At 31.2% G+C, this 14,044-nt stretch overlaps 1 protein-coding gene across 1 annotated transcript in view; it reads left to right on the top strand.

Annotated features, from left to right (window-relative positions):
* Positions 1-14,044, top strand: part of LOC111641342 (importin-7-like) — a 46,439-nt gene that overhangs the window by 4,882 nt on the left and 27,513 nt on the right. The window contains exons 2-4 of the mRNA XM_023387478.1: positions 982-1,037; positions 1,231-1,404; positions 7,943-7,988. Of these exons, the coding sequence (XP_023243246.1) occupies positions 982-1,037; positions 1,231-1,404; positions 7,943-7,988 (276 nt within the window). The remainder of the gene's footprint in view (positions 1-981; positions 1,038-1,230; positions 1,405-7,942; positions 7,989-14,044) is intronic.

Below are 14,044 nucleotides of genomic sequence, written 5' to 3' on the forward strand. Positions count from 1 at the left end.
AGAAAAAAACAACCTTGCACTGCGCTAGCCACCTACGTTCTAGCGGACCAGCAAGACGTCAATGTTGAATGGGACCAAGCAAGACTAATGCAGATAGTTCGAGACAGGAGACACCGACATTACGCGGAAGCCTGGCAGATTTGTAAGGCAAAGCATAAAGGCCTTGCAGTCAACTTCCGGGAATCGACTAAAATATCGGCAGCATGGTCCTCTAGCTTAATATAAAATTAATAATTGAAGAAAGTAGTTAATATGTATTTTAAGTATTTATATTTAGATAGTTACGTAACCTTTTATATTTCCGGTTACACTGACGTCATGTACAACGGATTATAAGCGAGTTCGAAAGATTTGAAAAAACAGTTATTCGTACTAAGCGTTCGATTTACGATTGTGGTGTTTATTTTGTTACTTAGTTAATTTTATTTTCTTGAGAAAGGTCTTTTAACAAGACCGAAAACGTTTGAAAGTTGTTATAATAAAGCGTCGGCTGCAAGAAAAGGTGTTTTAGTAAGTGTGTTGATATTACAATATGCAGTCTAGAAAGAATGACTGGTTAAAATAAAGTCAGTCTTTGTTTCAAATATCAAAGCAACTAAGATTTGTTTATGATCCTGGAGTGTGCATGGGGTGGAAAGATTCACACAAATTAGTTCATAGAAACATGTTAAGCTTAAGGGCTGCATTTCATGAACACATACTCGAAGTAAAATAAGAAACTTCTATAAAAAAAAAAGTACCATTTTACAAGTATTTAGAGGAAAATACAGCTACTTTAAGGAAACATTTTCACTAAATGAAATGTTTTCAAATGTCTATTTGGATAAAATTTAGTTTTTGATATCATGAGCTGACTTTTTTCCCTTAAGGCAGTTGCATTTTTGTCTTGATTTTTCCAAATAAAATCATCAACATAAAGACATGTTTATTTTAAGCAGATAAATTAAGAGAACTTTTTATAATTGTAATAGCTAAAAATAGATATGGAATTTTAATCAGATATTTAAAAAATTGTATAAGAGAGAATTTTCCAAAACGTAATTTAACTAAACAATAACATAATTATTAAGAATCAAAATATTTCTTATACACTGTAAATTATTTTTAAGTTTTAACTCCAAAAAATAAATGGAATGAGTTCTATGAATTTCTTCAGTAATTTTATTATTTGATTTTTGATTAATTCTCAATTATTAAAATTAATTTTTGACTTTAATTTTATTAATTTAGGTATGGCAGTCCTAATAAAGTTAGTAAAGAATACAGAGAATTTGCTGATTATTATTTGCATGCCTTCTCTGGAGGAATACTTGAAGTTATGTTAAAAGTGCTTTTAATGTATAAACAAAAATTATTTGTATCATCCAGAGTTCTTCAACAAGCACTTAACTACATTAATCAAGCGTAAGTGAAAAGTTTGAATTAGTGTTATAACTACAAATATTCAGTTTCAATAAAATTTAATGTAATATTTAATAAATTTTGATTATTCAAATATTTTTTAAAATCCAAGTTTTGTATTTATATGGATCTTTTTAATACTGCTCTAGTAAAGTGTTATGCAAAAAAAATTGAAAAATGGAAGAAAATTGTCTTGCTTTATATTNAATTAGTCTAGAATCGGTTAATTTTATAGAAGAAAACCTTTCGAACAGCCTTAGTCCGTAAAGTTCCCACCTATCGGGCTGCGATTGGCTCATGTATTTAATCGTTCCTACAACGTAATTTTCGGTTAGCGTGGAACGTATCTAAGCGTTATAGGGGGGTCTACTGTACATGCTTTATGTGAGAACCAAGGGGGTAGAGCACCGAGCTTCTCCCCACTTATCGGCTTCTTTGTTAGGGATGGTCGGTGTGATCAATGAATAGGAGGGTGAGCGAGATCGTGACGAGGTGTCGGTTGTCCTCAAGGATGACACATAATTATATATATAAGAATAACATATTTAATTATCTAAAGCTATACAAACAAGTACAAATCAAAAGGCTACAAAAAGGGAATAACCCAAAATATTTCTATATCGCGACAAAAGAATATACGGTTGTCGATAAGTTGTCTAATTTCTAGACTCTGTAAGACACAATATCTTCTAAGTTCAACTAGCCTAAGTTCAATCTATAACAGAGAGAGTGACGAGAAAGAGAGGGGGTTAAAATTTGTCTGTGTTACCTCGCGCTTTCCTAGTATGTGTTGTCTTTGGAATTCTCCCGGATCGGCAGTCCTCTCCTTTCAATCAGGTTAGGTTCATTGAGAGACAGACAGTGATTATGGCAGGAAGGTAAGGGTGACAACGGATGGAATGGTGGTATGGGTCTGGTGTCCTCTGATGTCCACCCAGAGGACTGTCCAAGCACTCTTTATACATGTCCCGGAGGGGGACTTATCAGGAAAAAAATCTGATGCAATCGCATGTAATTTCAACTTGTCCAGGGTTGTTTATGTTAGTTGTTAAACATCCAAATCTTTCTGTAGATTTATTACTTCTTCTATCCGGTATTGTCACTTCTTCCCCCTCATAAATTTTATAACAGTTGTCAAACTAATGGAATTAATTGCTAGAGGTGACTAAGGTCAGAGTTAGTCTTGAACCTTAGTAATGATTGTTGCCTTTTATGGTCATCTTGATCTGTTTTCTCATCGTTCACATCGAACGTAATAGAAGGGGATTTCGTTCGGTTCAGCCTACCCTTGTCGGTGACCTTTTTGTTACCCTCTATCATGTAACAAGTTGAGGTTATTGTTAATTGGTTGGTTATTTATACATGGAAACGAAGGTGGCAATGAATAATCCCCGGGTGTCAGGGGAAAACTTTATCTGTCGTCCTAAACATCTTTGAAAGTCTAGAAGGTCACCTTTCGAAGTGATGACGTAAATGGATGGGTCAAAGGTTTTGCTTCAATCTCCAAAAAAAATGAAACTGGAGGAAGAAGGAAAATAATGATAAAATAATAAAAATTTTTGTTTTGAGTTTAAAACTCATAAAAGAGCCTCCATCCTCACTTTACATAACATAATTAATATGCTTTTCATACATAAAATTTTTTGTAACTAATATGAACATTGCAACCAATAAGCATTGATCTTGTTTAAAAAATTCTTTAAAATTTTTGTAATGTACAAATGTATTAATATTTTATGAGTAAATAATTAAAAATAAATAAATAAAAGTGAATAAGTAAGAGTAATTGTAGTTATTTTTTAATAAGGCTGTAAATCAGTATGATGAAGATGAAAGAGCAGATTGTCCTTGGTGGAAATGTAAAAAGTGGGCTATGCATATTTTAACCAGAGTCTTTGAGAGGTAAGAAATAGATAATTTTTGTTAAATGTTAATTATTAATATATATTTTTGGAGGTTTAGATAAGTCATTTCAACTTCGATATGATAAAGTATGATTTAAATCAAATATATTTTCTTTGTTGTTTTTTTTTTTCATTAATTATAATGAAACTATATAGATTGACTGGTTAAATCAACACACTTACTAAAACACCTTTTCTTGCAGCCGACGCTTTATTATAACAACTTTCAAACGTTTTCGGTCTTGTTAAAAGACCGTTCTCAAAAAAATAAAATTAACTAAGTAACAAAATAAACACCACAATCGTAAATCGAACGCTTAGTACGAATAACTGTTTTTTCAAATCTTTCGAACTCGCTTATAATCCGTTGTACATGACGTCAGTGTAACCGGAAATATAAAAGGTTACGTAACNTAGACTAAAGCTAGGTAAAAAGTAAAAAGAGTGTCTGATATTATGAACATTTATCTGTACATTACTTAATTTTGATGTGTGTGTGTCTTGTTTTTATGTATTATACTTCAATGTTATTCGGACATGTTTTAGAGATAAAGATAAAATGAAAAAAATTATAAACTGCAATATAACTTAAAAATTATTATTTTTATGTATGAAATATATAGTAGATCGATGAATTTATTCAAAATAATGATGTGCTTTATCTATATTATTAGTGGATTTTTTTCTGAAGTTAGCCATTTTTTGTAATTTAGTTGGTTCGGCAAATGTACATAAGATAGCATTCATATTGATTGAAATTTTGAAATTTGATTTATTAGATATTATCAATACAAAAGTTTATAAATTATGTAATATGAATATAAATTATACAGTTTTAAAATAATAACGAAGTTACGTGGCCTATTTATATATATATTTTTTTATCTCAGTTTGGCCTAAATCATAAGATTTAGGCCTAACACGCAACATTTTTGTCAAATAAATCAATATAATTGGCAATATATTTGTTGATTTTTTATTAATCAATTCAAGCAATTATTAATTAGTACGTTAATGTGCCATATTTAACTTAACTCATATAAAAAATAAAACAATTCAAAATTCGCTTGCAAAACATGGTGACGAAACTTTAAATCAGACAATGATCGCGGTTGTAAAAAATCGCTTATATTTCAAATTTCTAAATAAATTATGCTAACTGTTCATTAACAGACACACTACAATACACAAAAATTGTATTTTTATTGCTGAAAACATAATGTTACATTTTAAAGCTAAAAATAACTTGACATATAGAAGAACGTAATATTATGTTTTTTGTGTTTTCCTGAAATGTAATATTACGTTTGTAGCAGGGTAAGTGCTAAATGTTTTAACATAACATTATATATATATAGTAATACTAAAGTTATATACATATACATTTTTAAGCAGGATAAAGATGAAGAAACAAAAATTAAAATTAGGAGGAAGGAAATAATGAAATACAAAAATATTAACAATAATTATAGGATGTAAATTTTACATGATATGTAGTCTGTTCAAAAAAAGACCAGACTTTTATCATAGTGCACAAACCATCTCGCTGATTGAGCTCTGGTAAGTGGTGTCATCTAGCAACAAATTTAAGTAACAACACAACTTGGTGTGTCTTACTACTATGATCAGTTGGCGATCTAGAGCTGTGAAAGTGAACACATGCAGTCATCACTCTGAAAAATGAAGATGATTTTAAAGAGCAACATGTTTCTGTGAAGTTTTGCTTTAAGACTGGCAAATCTTTTACTGAAATGTGGGCTTTACTTTGGCAGATCTACAAGGAGGACTTTGAGCTTCACAGTGCCACAAGTGGTTTAAGCATTTTAAATTGTGCAGAACATTGAAGAAGATTCAAGATTGGAATGACCTTTGATGTCAACAAATGATGTAAATATTGATTTTGTAAATTCTGTGATTTGTAGAAATCATTGTTTGACTATGCAAGTGGTTGCGAGAAAGTCAGCATTAGGTCATGCCACAAAATTTTTACCAAAAAATTTGGTGTGTATTGCATCTTTGCAAAACTCTTGCTACGTCTGTTGACCAATGACAAAAAGAGAACCGTGCCAAGATCAGCTTTATTATGCCAATATCATAAAAAATTTCATGAAAACCATCATAATAGGAGACAAAACTTTGGTTTATGGCTACGACATAGAAACCAAGGCGCAATCATCACAATGGATGGGCAAATGTCACCTTAACCAATAAAAGCATGCATGAGTTGGTCAAACTTGAAGTAAATGTTGATTGATTTTTTTTATCATCAAGGAGTTTTTGTATCATGAATTTGTGCCGCAGGGTCAGAATGTTAACAAGGCTGTCTATGTTAGAAGTAGTAAGGCATTTGAGGGAAGATATGGGAAAACAAGAGATGAGTGTAGTATCATGACAATACTTCATGTTACATATCTCTGCTTGTTGGCCAAATTTTGGCTGCTAAGAATGGTGGTTGTCCTTTTTCACTTCCATACTCTCTATACTTGGTCCCTGCAGACTTTTTCCTGCTTATAAAATTGAAAAACAACCCTGAAAGCTTGCCATTTTCAAAGTGTAGCCAGCATTCAATAAAATTGACAGAGAGAGAGCTACATGCCATCTCACAAAATGAGTTTTGGTGGGCATTCCAACAGTGACAAAAAACTATAGGACTTCACAGTACTCACCCCTGCTTGCAATGCATGCAGGGGTGAGTACTTTGAAGGGGATAAACATATACAGTGAAACCTCCATTAACGGACACTCCTGAATAGCAGACACGTCTACTTAATGGACATTTTTACAGTCCCTAGATGCTTCAAATAGGTCATCTATTATATTTACCTCTAAATAATGGATGCCATTGTCCATAACCAACCTTACGAAAACATAAAGTCTCACCTTCAATATTCCAAAAGAATTAATTACATATGAAATATTTTATTAATTATTAAAATATTATATATAATTATTAACAAAGAATTCGGTTTAAATACTCTTTCAGACAGTGAATTTTAATTGCAGGCATCAAATAAAGACTGGCTTAAAACAAGATTGGGAAGGAGGTCAGGTCTATGTCTTGTTGGAATTAAGCTTATTCCAAAGTTTTGTTTGACAAGAACCATAGTATAGTAGTAATGAAAAAGAAACTTGAGATGTGGGAAAACTGAATATCTTAGCACATTTTAAAGTGGTTGGAAAATTGTCTGCGTAACACAACCTTTGAACTTTCATCAACAAATGCTGCTGTCATAACCATTTTAACGGCTTTGTGGTGGCTGAAGTGTAATTTTTAATAAATCAATTACTGAAAAAAGCAAAAATTGTTTAAAAATTTACACTTACTTGATAACTACAAAGCAGACAAATTCCTGTATTGATTTTTTTTATTAGTCACTTAGCTCATAAATGGCATTGCCTTCATAACTCTACATTTGAATGAGATTCAATTAAAATGAGTTTTACAGCTGAAAAAATAAATAAATATTGTGTATATACATATTTTAATTATATATGTTATGTATACTTTTCAGTATATTTCTAACTCAAATTTGACATTTTCATAATCCATCGCCGTGTTCACTTTATAATGACCAGGTTAAAATTCAATATGGCTGCTGGCACATACCTCCGAATAGCGGACAAACTTCTTGATAGTATCTGCTGTTTGGAGAGTATACTGTATAATAATGTAATTATGGTAATAAAGTTTGTATGACAAAAGTCCAGTCTTTTTTGAATAGACCTTGTGTTCCAATTGGTTATTGGAATTATTGCTATGAAATGGGAGACAGAGTGAGAACCTAAAAAATTAATAGTTTTAATTATAACAAACATTTAGTTACCTGCTGGATTTAAATATGTAAGTAAACAGAAGAAAAGAAAGCAACAGGGCTTCCTCTAGTAACAATGAGCAAACAGTGATGAGTCCAGCACAGAATCCCACATTCCTCTGGACATAGGGAAATGTGGCATTAAGGAGATTGGTTTCCACATTGCGAGCAATGGTGCAAGTCCCCCGACTGGACTCTGCCAGAGTGGCTGCAAGACCCTTAGCTGTTTGTTAGCATTGTTGCTTCTGGATTCAACCTCTCAGGAGTCAGATTGCTTGAAAGTGCAGCCCTAAGCCCGTGGTAAACTTCACAACTAAATATGGCCATGAGACCAATAGCAAACAATTATCATGAGGGAAAGTTGAAAAAACTTTGAAAAGAGAGAGTTCAAGAGTATATAAACCTGCTTCATGATAAATGAGTGATCCCCAACCTCAGATTAGATGATATTACTTTCTGAATTTAAGTAAGCAGAGGAAAAGAAACATTTCAGTAAATTTGTATCCTTGTCTACTTAAACCTTGTTTATTAATAGGACTTATTATACTGGTGTATTTTCAATTAGGAAATTGAGGAGATCTTAGTCAAAAGTCAAAACAAAATATCTTTATTTTCACAATGAAAAATTACTGGTCACTTGCCTGGATTCAATCCTAGATTTCCCATAGTAGTAACAGTAGGATAGATAACACTTTTACTCTACCATGAAGTAAATTGCTTAAAGTATTTTTTGTATTACATTATCTTATTTCTTGCTTTTGTTTTATATATATATAATTATATGCAAAGTTTTAAATTTTAAAGAAATTTTTAATGTGTTTTCAGTGTTAACCATGCATTTTCTTGGAAATTCCTTAAAGTACACATGATGGTATGTTGAATAATTATTTTATTTATCTAAATCTGTTTAATATTTATCATGTAATGATAATAATGGTATATTATGAAGTTGTTATAAATAATAAAATGTTTTATGTTGCAACTTTTAATGTTTTGTATCAAAATTATATAATTCAGTTTTGATTTATAAATTGTCATTCAGATAGCATATTTTTTTTATTAGGTTTTACTTTTATTTGGATTTAAAAATAAAAGAAGTATATAGAATTAAAAAATCTTAATTACTAATATCAATCCAAAAATTATCATGAAAAACATACTCTCCAATAAAGTAGGTCATTTGTAATTTATTAAAATTTTTTTTAGCAATTTGTTTATTAATGTTTAATTCAAATTTATAGATTTGATAATTCATCTAAATCTGTATACAGTAAAACCTGTCTATGGAGACCACCCACGGTTCCTTCAAAAAGTGGTCTTTTAGACAGGTGGTCGTCCAATACAGATGGTGTCGTAATACCATATTTCCGTACGTATTTTGCGCAGTTTTTAGCCATTTCTACTAAAAGCAAAACTCGAGGTGAGCAAAAAGAAGCGAATTTTTTCAGCGATAGGACTATATTAGTATTGTATTTTATTCTTATCGGATAACTCGATTTAAGGGAGTCGTCGTGATTTTGTAAGACAGATTTAATACCAATATTTTAAAGATTAATACAATAGTCGCATGTTCTCGATTATAATGCACACTTTTTTTCGACTTAATTAATTCAACTCGATTCTTTTTGTTCGCTCCTCAGTTACGTGTATTACGTCATCGATATACAAGCGTGTCCTATCTCTACATCACTTTGGTTTTGGTTTTCGTTAGTTTAACTTTAAAAATACTGTATTTTTTATATTTAATATTTTCTTAAGTACAACAAGAAAATTATTAATTAATAATAAAACGATTTTATTATTTTTTCTCATAATACGATTTCATTACATTCGAAAAAGGAAAGTTGCCTGTAAAACTGATTTTTGCATTAATGCGTTTATTGCTTTTTGAATATTTTGCGTGCGAAAATTATTTGGATATTATTTTTCTAAAAATATCGTGGAAATAAGGTAGGTTGATACAGAAACTATTTATCGCACATGTACAGTACTCTATATAAGCTTCAAAAATAAATAAATAAATAAAATAAATTTTATCAAACGATGAGATCAACCGATTAATTGTATCGTGTACAATATTTTAAACCCCTAAGGAAAATACTGTAGGTGTACGGTAAAATAAATTTCGTTTTTCCAGTTAAACTTCGCCACTAATTGCCGTTGTGATAAACCATTTTCACTTTCTCTGATAATTTTAACACGATCTTCTAACGCCAACACTTTGCATTTCTTTCGTTTTTCCGACATTTTCCAACAAACTGAAATGAATTTCCTTTCTTGCTAGACTAATTTATTAACACCTGCACCTAATTTCAAGGGTGGGAGAAGTGCCCAGGATGAGTTCGAACGAGAGTTTACACTAATTCATTATATTAGGAGGGGGAAACGTTGTTGAGATGGGTTCGAACAATAGTTTAGACCAGATACACTCGCGAAAGTGGTCGCTTATTACAGGTATTGTATGTTGTTTCGGACCAAAAATCTATGCCAGCGGTCGCGTTACACAGGTGGTCGTTTAATACAGGTAACTTATACGAAGACTCTATGGGTAAACTATTCGGTGCCAGAAATTTTTGCCCGTTTTGACAGGTGCCCGTCGAATGCAGGTGGTCACCTAAACAGTTTTCACTGTATATACACCAAAATGAGTGATAGTTAATCTTATGACACTCTTCTATTCTTAGTCATTAATGGCCAAAATGTGATAAAATATTGAATATCTGTTAATACAATTTCTGTAATAACTCAGGATATAATTCTTCATAATTGAAGTTTACTATTTACAAAAATATCAAATTTTCAAGTCTATCTTAATCCTTTTTTTATACAACACCAGAAGTAACAGTTAACATGGTTTTTTTTTTATTGAAGAATAACTTCTTAAAAAACAAAGGTAAACAAGTAAAAAGAGAGATCACAATGTTAAAAACAATCAAGTGTCAGCCTTCTTCTAAACTTCAATTATGAAGAATTATATCCTGAGTTATTACAGAAATTGTATTAATATGCAAATAAGTAGGATAACTCGAAATTACCACCAAAGGGCCTGAAGCAGTTAAAGAATGGATAAGGACAGTATGGTGAGAAGAATTCTTCATGTTTTTAATGTAAAGTGTCAGAACCTACAATAGAAGGCTGACAGTTGATTGTTTTTAACATTGTGATCTCTCTTTTTACTTGTTTACCTTTGTTTTTTAAGAAGTTATTCTTCAATAAAAAAAAACCATGTTAACTGTTACTTCTGGTGTTGTATAAAAAAAGGATTAAGATAGACTCGAAAATTTGATATTTTTGTAAATAGTAAACTTCAATTGAATATCTGTATTCATGTAACAAAAATTATTGTTATTTATGAGAAATACTCTCATAAATAACAATAATTTTTTTTGTAATAATACAAAATATGATTCCTTATTTATGTTCATAAATAAAAGTCCTATTTACGAGGGAGAGTCAATAAGTCACAAATGGCATTTTTAAAACTATCAAGACAGATAGAAGTACAAAACATGATTAGTTTTGGAAGTCACCCTCTCTTTATTTTTCAACATAGTCTCCACCAATGTTAATACATTTGTCCCATCTTGGTATCCAATCTTCGAAGTCATGCCAATAGAACTCTGGGTTCCGTTGCCTTAACTGTATTTGCATCATCCATTCAACCTCCTTGTTGTTAAACCTCCTGATGCCCATCAAGGTGGTTTTTAAGTGGGTAGAAGGGATGAAAATTACTTGGCTCCAGGTATGGTAGAGAAGCTCCCAGTTGAATTCCTGAATTTTTTGTTGAGTGATGTGCTCTGCTTCAGGACTAGCATTATCATGGTGCAAAATTACCCATCTATACAATAGGCCAGGCTGTTTTTCTGGATGCCAATTCGCAACTTTGTCAGAATGTCACAGTACAATGCAGCATTCACATTTTTGCTTTTCTTTTGAAAATGCACCAATAGTATGCCTTTGTGGTCTCAAAACACTGTAAGCATAACCTTTCCAGCTGATGGTGTAACCTAAAATTTCTTGCTTACAGGTGAAGAGGGATGTTTCTATTGCATTGAAGCATATTTTGATTCCAGTTGATAATGGTGCACCCACAACTCATCCCCGGTAACAATTCTGATCAGTGTGTCTTCTCCATCCTTTGTAAATTGAATGAGATGTTCCAGGGATAGTCCCATGTAATTCAGTTTGTGGTTCTCTGTCAGTTGTCTGGGTACCACCAGGTGCACATTTTTCTGAACTTCAAATGATCATGCATTATGCTATAGGCTAATCCATGGAAACACTCAATTTCAGCTGCTTTAGAATCAATTGTTACTCTCCTGTTAGCTTGAGTTTTCTCCTCCACTCACTCAATTAATGGTGTCTTCTGTAGCAATCTAAACAGGACAACCAGGTTGGTTTTTATCATAAACCTGTGGGTGTCCTTGGGAGAATTTATCTACCCAGTTGTGTACAGCTTTACAAGACAAACAATTTCCACCATAAACAGCAAGCCTTTCCTTATAAATATCCTTTGCAGGAAGGTCTTTTGTTCACAAAAATCACACAACAGCATGCTTCACTTGTACACACATCCAGCATGGTAGCCATGTTTACACTGAGCTGAGCATGTGCAAGCAAGCACTCAACTCAGTGTAAACATGATTGGAAATGTAACTGAAATGAAGTAGCATAATGCTGCTACCTATTAATAACTTTGGAAACTAAATAAATACATCATATGTGAGCCAATAATGGTTTGGGACTTATTTACTGACTTTCCCTTGTATAATGAATACCGAAGACATATATGGAATTCTTACAATTTTGTTTTAATTGTAAATAATTTAAAACAGATTATTATTATTATGATTATTACTTATTTATTTAAAAATATAAATATGTATATTGTAATTCTATTAATATAATTAAAATTTAATAAATTTGAAAGCTTGTAACATACTCTTATTATTCCTAACATAGGTTGTCATGCATAGAAATGAAAGAATTTAAAAATTAATTACATATTTTCATTAATGTTGATATAAAAATTGAATTGTAGCATATTTAATTGTAAAAATAATCTGTTTTTAAACTTATATTAGTCAGATATGAGTACAGTAATGTTGGACTGCTTTTTTCAGAACATCAAACTATATTATTATATTATATTATTGTGGAATACTAGTTTGTGGGGGGGAAAAGTATGGAAAGAACTATATTCAACATTTTTAAGGGTTCTCTCATTGAATAGCTATTGTGTCTTACACATAGCAGAATTACACAAATAAAGTATTAAATTTTTATGCATGTTTTGCTTTTATTTTACTAATGTTTTAGATATAAGTAATTACCTGTCTTTGGCGNACGAATCCGCTGATCAAACTATATTATTATATTATATTATTGTGGAATACTAGTTTGTGGGGGGGAAAAGTATGGAAAGAACTATATTCAACATTTTTAAGGGTTCTCTCATTGAATAGCTATTGTGTCTTACACATAGCAGAATTACACAAATAAAGTATTAAATTTTTATGCATGTTTTGCTTTTATTTTACTAATGTTTTAGATATAAGTAATTACCTGTCTTTGGCGTTAGCCTTGACCAATGCTGAGGGTCAAGGCTAACGCCAAATTCGTACTGCATTGAATAGACTAGTGACTAGTATAATGTTATTTGTTTAACTATTGTACAATGTAAAGAATAAAATATCTAATTATTCTTAATATAATGTTTTACTATATTGCCCAGAAAATTGTTTTTCGCCCCCCAAAATATAAATTGTTAGTAATCGTCCCCTCAATGTGGAAAAACATCCACATGGGGGCGATATCGCCCCCATTGAGAAACACTGATCTAACCAAAGTCCAAAATTCTCTATTAGCTCAGGATAAGGGCTTAGTAAATACCAAAAACTCATTATAATCATCTATTTTCCCTGAATACAGGTGAAGGGCTTAATGCTGGGAAAAATCAAAGAATACAATTTAAATTCCTTATCTAAATCTTTGTGGGATGGAACTGCTAGAAACATTAGAAATGCTTGAGCAAAAGTTCCTTTATGAAGACCTTTTTTCCTTCAGAAAACTTTCTGATATACTTATCACTCACCAGTAAAGGCAAATAATCTTTGAATAGAAGACCTCAGAGCTTAACTCCTTGTTCCACCAAGGCACCATTTCAAATGATACGTGATCTTCTCTTGAGTAGGACAGCTAAAAATGCATAACTTCTAGTTGCTGGCCCTTACTATCAAAAGCTGTCAAGTCCTAACATACAACATGAGAGAGAGAACACAGTCTCAAATCATCAATGTTCATGTATTGCAATAGAGGAAATATGATTGATGCCTGCAAGAGCTCCCAATGCAGAAAAGGCTAAATACAACAGTGTATTACTTAATGTCCCAAGAGAGAGTGATTTGCAATGACTGCCCTCAAGTAGGCTCATTCAGATGATGCAGCACAGATACCACTGCAACAAGATGGAGAGAGACAATGAGAGGAACAATAGACAAAATTAAAAAATTGAAGAAATTTTGTAAAAAGTAATTATATTTTATTAAAATATTATGTATTCCCAAATAACAAAACATTTCAACTTTTAACTTCAATAATTTCCAATGTCTTGCAGATATATGACCAAGTTTCTTAATGTTTATGTTAACTACTTTTTTTTTAAGAAGAATTAAGCAGTTGTTAAGAACATTATGTAATTTTAAAGTATTAATGAAGTTTAAATTTCCATCTGTAAAAGTATTATTGAATGTTTTTGAACTATGAATGGAAGCAAAAGAGATGTATAGAAATAGCTGATTTTGAAAGTTTTAAAGAGAAATATTTTATATACTTGAATTTATTTTTATTATAAATAAAATGTAAGAATTATTAGTTGAGAAATTTTACACATCTGATCAATTAATTGGTTTCTTAATAAAATGATTA

The sequence above is a fragment of the Centruroides sculpturatus genome, unplaced genomic scaffold, assembly GCF_000671375.1.
Source record: "Centruroides sculpturatus isolate CEXI.00-Female unplaced genomic scaffold, Cexi_2.0 scaffold1394, whole genome shotgun sequence".
In the NCBI taxonomy this organism is placed as follows: Eukaryota; Metazoa; Arthropoda; class Arachnida; order Scorpiones; family Buthidae; genus Centruroides; species Centruroides sculpturatus.